The sequence below is a fragment of the Rhamphochromis longiceps genome, linkage group LG11 (assembly GCF_057381845.1).
Source record: "Rhamphochromis longiceps isolate RC_006_pf linkage group LG11, R_longiceps_female_GT1.1, whole genome shotgun sequence".
NCBI lineage: Eukaryota > Metazoa > Chordata > Actinopteri > Cichliformes > Cichlidae > Rhamphochromis > Rhamphochromis longiceps.
In genome coordinates this window covers 19010883-19015862 of record NC_140567.1, presented here as the reverse complement: position 1 = coordinate 19015862, position 4980 = coordinate 19010883, and the positions used below count along the sequence as shown (strand labels likewise).

The 4980-nt window shown below is 38.0% G+C and overlaps 1 protein-coding gene across 2 annotated transcripts; it reads right to left on the bottom strand.

Annotated features, from left to right (window-relative positions):
- Positions 1–479: 479 nt before the first annotated feature.
- LOC146658873 (uncharacterized) lies at positions 480–4291 on the bottom strand. Of its 2 annotated transcripts, XM_085422621.1 has the most exons (5): positions 3560–4291; positions 3316–3432; positions 2792–3184; positions 2128–2244; positions 480–1619 (listed from the first exon to the last, which is right to left on the bottom strand). In XM_085422621.1, the coding sequence occupies exons 3-5, from the start codon at positions 3167–3169 to the stop codon at positions 540–542; spliced, it is 1575 nt and encodes a 524-aa protein (XP_085278747.1). In that variant the 5' UTR covers positions 3170–3184; positions 3316–3432; positions 3560–4291; the 3' UTR covers positions 480–539. The 2 variants fall into 2 exon arrangements, with proteins under 2 accessions (XP_085278747.1, XP_085278746.1); XM_085422620.1 differs by lacking the exon at positions 3316–3432.
- Positions 4292–4980: the final 689 nt, after the last annotated feature.

The window sequence follows — 4980 nt, the reverse complement described above, 5'->3', positions numbered from 1 at the left end:
TGCCGGACTAGAGCAGCGCAGATACTGAAGGACCCGTCCCATCCTGGCAACAAACTGTTCCAACTTCTGCAATCTGGTAGAAGGTTCCGCATCTTCTGGGCAAGGACAGAGAGACTCAAGAGGAGCTTCTATCCCCAAGCCATCCGTGCCCTAAACACACACACCCGCCCGCTCACATCATCTATAATTGACTGAGACAGGACTCTTCCAGACACTAAACCAAGGCACAATGTACATTTCAATTCCTTTAATTTTAAATATGTTTATATTGTCTATCCTGTAAAATAGTCAGATGTCTATTCATATTAATGTACAGAATTCACCTGCTTGCTGCTACTACTGCACATTCACCCAATGTATATACTACATATATATATATATATATATATATATATATATATATATATATATATATATATATATATATATATATATATACATATATATATATATATAATGTTCTTCCTCTACACCCCCCCCCCCCCCCCCAATTTTTTTGCACATGTCGAGGAGCGTGTCAGGCTACATTTCACTGTGTGTTATACTTGTATAACTATGCATGTGACAAATAAAGAACCTTGAACCTTGAACTCTGTGCGAAATTCAGGATAAGAACTGTAAGTGCATGGCACTTCAAGGGTAGCTCCACAGGTGTGAGCAACAGGCCTTCTGTTGAGCCCAGTTTCAGCATTAAAGCACACCAAAATTTTGTCAACACATATCACAGAAGATCCTGTGCAGAAGTGCAGGATTTTTTCAGCTTTGGTTTCATCAGCGTTTTTAACATAACGCTGAAGATGGTTAAATGTTATTTGTCCTCCGTGAGGCAGCATCAATTTTGTTGTTTGAAATAGCTGCACTAGTCTTTTGCCTGTGGCCTTCTTTGTCTCATACAGAGACAACACACTTTCCTTGTCTGCCAGTTTTAGCTGCAGATGTGCCATGGGTGTGGAGAAGCAATCCATTATATACTTTGGCTCTTGGAAAATGGCCTTATGAGCCATTGTTTCAATGGCAGGCTGCATGTTGTTCTTAGGTGGTAGGAAGTGGGAACCCATCCTTGTAAAGAGGTCAAGCAGGTCCTCTTCATCATTTTCATCCATTGTGCCTTGGAGCGCCTTCTCAACAGCTGATCTCTCAACAGGAGGGAGATAGTTGAGAAACAATGCAATCAGAATGTCTACATCAACTGAGTCCATTCCGTGGATGCAAGCTAAAATGAAAGCCCTTGACAGCCTCACTGGAAAGACACCATGGTCTAGTAAGCCTTTCACCCATATCTGCCCAACAGCTTGCCATTCAGCCTCACTAAAGTCTGGCCTCAGCCTTGGAACTCGTTCATTTTCACCTTCACACTGTTCCAAAAATTGCTCCCAAAATGCAGTGTAAACCTCCCTTGACACCCCAGCATCATCAACAGCATTTTCATTTACAAAGTTCATCTTTAAAGTCTCATTCAGAATGCGACTGTCCATAAATACAGCCAAAAGATCATCAACAACTTTTATCCTGCGAATTGATACATGTAGGGGGCTCTGTGGGTCTCCTGAATTTGATGGGGAAAGTTGGTTGCTTGAATCTAAAGGCAAACCTTGTGCGATGAAATTCAGTCCATGGTCCTGAGTAAAAGACAAAACATGCACATTCCATAAGAAATGCAAATGAATTGTACAGATTACACAATATCAATGTTCTGAAAAAGTTTGAAATTTATTTGTCTAATTTTAGTGGGCTGTACATTCCCAAACCATGGTTGCACTGACAATTTATATATAACATTAACATTGTGGCCTGATGGATGTCCTTGTATGCCTCACAGAAAATTATACAAGTGTTCTTTACATGTATGAGAAGACTCACTTCTGTGCAAAATAGGTAGAGAACACAATAGTGACACCAAAACAATGTCTCACTGCTGTGTTATGTAAATAATTTGATTTCAAGACTAAATTTCCTGTTTAATCTTATCTTAATGTAAAACACTGGAATTGTCTCTCAACTGACAATATCCTTTTAATTCAAATGGACCCACAAACTGCCATATCCTCAGAAAATAGCATGAAATTTTGGCATCTCTACAGTATGTAAAGGTAGGTGTTTATGGTTGCCTGAATTGATCCATCTTACCTGTGCAATCTGGGGTGCTTCCTCCTGTATTGACTGCATATGGGGTGTGGGCAAGCCATTAGCTGAAGACAATGGTAGCAGGAAACCATCCATAGGTAATCCATTTGTGTCAGCATTCTGAGAAGGATGTATTGCATTAATTGACAACAGACACCTTAACCCTTCAAGATTAGAAGACTCTTCTTCAATCTTCTACCTTGGCTTATTCTAAATCATGAATGTTCTTAAAAAGTCTGCAAAATATGTCAATAGGTCTTAAGAAATAGAACAAAAATACACCTCTTTATTTTCAGCCTACATGTCTCACTTACAAGAGTAAAAAGACATATTACAGTGGAATTCCACAGGTTTTTATCAGATCTTGATGTACTTCTTACTACTTAAAATGTTGTATTATTGCTGCAAAAAAAAATCAAGTTTTAAACAAACAAGAGATGAATTCTGATTAATAGAAATCGAGCAATTGTTTCACAGTACTGTAAGTTATTTCTTTTAAAAGAATATTACAGAAAATAACACACATACTTAAATTTTGTCCAAGCAGGAATGCATGATCAGCTTTTTTTAAAATCAGAACTATGCAAGTTACTGAATTTGATTATTAATAAATTTCCATATTTTGTCACACTTAAACCATATCAACCACAACTGTCCATGGTCTTACCCGTCTGAGATCCTCACTGTTGACATAATTCAGGGTTATCACGACTGTGTCATCACCATCTGCTCTGACAAGATCCTCTTCAGGATTCCATACAACCGTATCCGCTTCGTCTATGTGTGGAAAACAAAATTCCAAATCTTCTGGAAGTTTGTCCCGGGACTCTAGTTTGAAGGATTTGTTAGGAACTATACTGGTCAGATCAATAATTTCAGAGCAGTGGTCAGGGAAATCATGATCACTTGAGTCAGTCTGCTGCCGCTGTCCCACGACAGTGTTTTTAATGTCTGTTGGGGTTGAATGCATATGATGGGATTTTCCTGGACTTTGTGTTGTCACTGCCTCACAGAGTGATTTCAGTTTTTTTGGATTGTGTTCCATCTGGAAATTGTGAATCTGTGAACCAGAAAACAAACACAAGACACAAACGAAAATAATTCAATTATTTTTTCAGCAGCCAGTCATTTTGTACATGTCAATGAATACAAAGCTGTAAGTCTTTCACAGATGTATTAAATGTACCTTACCACACAAGTCAACAACAAATTCCTGGAATAATTTCATCCTACAGAAGTGCAAATATTCGTAGATGTACATAAAGCACTTGAATAAGACAACTCTTTATTGCAGTTGCACAGTCATACCTAGTACAATAGTACAACAAAATTAGAAAATGTCGCATGTTACCACCGAGCACTACTAAACACGACAAAATACAGTAACTTTAAAGTGATCATTATTTGTAATAATAACTTTCTTATTTTAACAAACCTGTTTGCCAGTGTCACTGTCAGATGAATCCCCATGTTCAAGTAGATCTGGGACAAAATCATCTGTCTCACTGTCAAATCCAAGTAATGTCACCGGTGAATCTTCTTCAGTTATGCTGACAGAAAAATCCTCTTCAGATGAGGACTGAACTGTTAACAGTGTTTCATCTTTCTTGCATGTCTTGTTCCTCCACCATTTCTGGTTCTCACTTGACGGTATTCATTACTGCTTAAATGAAGCCATCCGATTTCAATTTTTCTGCAGGTCTTCTCTCCTGCAGTATTTTATTTCTCTGTCTTGCCATCCCTTCACTTTGCTTGTGGAACACACCTGATGAACCACACAGCATTCCTTTGGTTTTTGATCTTACTTTCCGTGTCGCAATTTTATCTCTTAGGTTCTGCAGAAGAGTCTCTTTATCTGTGCTGTACTTAGTTTGTTGACAGAAGGACTGGACAGCTACTCTGTCACCATATGTCCTTATGTATTTTGCCATTTGTCCATCAGTCATGACGAACAGCACTGCCTTATCCACCTGCAGACATAAAACATTAGAGAAATGCTATTAATATACTTTTACTCTAGGAAGCCACACTGGCACACATGGAATACTAACTGTATTAGAATAGAGTTCTTAATCACTGTTCATGATCATTATCAAAAGTTACTCTGTCAACTTCTGTCTTATTACTTTACTGTTGCTGTGTTAGTATTAGTATAGTAATAGTAGTAGATATTTATATACTACGTTACTAAAAAATATTTTGCTAGTAAGGTATAAGTAAGGTAAGTTCCACCAAGTATTTGGTGCCATGGTGTCCATGTTACCATGGTAATGGCACAGCCAGATAACAACATCCAAATTCATGGGCTGCAACCTCTTTTTTTTTAAACTTTATTTATCACATTGTCCAAATTCATGGGCTGCATCCTCCTGAGGACGCTTTTGTAGACCGATTATGTCACAGCGATGCGATCCAAATTCATAGACTCCTTTTTTTTTTAATTTGCACAGAAATGTACAACAATTATGGCAATCTCTACAAAGATTCTATTTTAAATTCGTAAACTCCTCCGAATGCAGCGGACAAATGCGTCCTCCTTTTCGCCGATTTTTTTTTTTTTTTTAATTATTGAACTTTATTAAGAAACAGTATACAGAACATGTATACAACCAGAACAAAATTAACATATGCCAGGGGGTGTAATACAAAGAATTACAAACATTCACTTTTCACCGAATTTGAAGGATGGGTCGGGTGTGTGCTTCGTGGCCCACCATATCCCAGAATTCAAAGTGCGGCCCAGCCAAACTCCAGTTTCCGGTAATGGCAGCCAGTAATAAGTTTTAAAATGACCGTTATTAATCTTTCTGGGTCACAAAATAAACTTTTAACATATTTCAGGGGAGAACGTGGGTG

What these genes read in the sequence shown, in the direction of transcription:
- LOC146658873 (XM_085422621.1), bottom strand. Translation starts at nt 3,169, where the DNA reads ATGGAACACAATCCAAAAAAACTGAAATCACTCTGTGAGGCAGTGACA. An exon ending in ACAGTGAGGATCTCAGACGG is followed by an intron (nt 2,245 to 2,791) that starts GTAAGACCATGG and finishes CATCCTTCTCAG; the next exon opens with AATGCTGACACAAATGGATT. An exon ending in AAGCACCCCAGATTGCACAG is followed by an intron (nt 1,620 to 2,127) that starts GTAAGATGGATC and finishes TCTTTTACTCAG; the next exon opens with GACCATGGACTGAATTTCAT.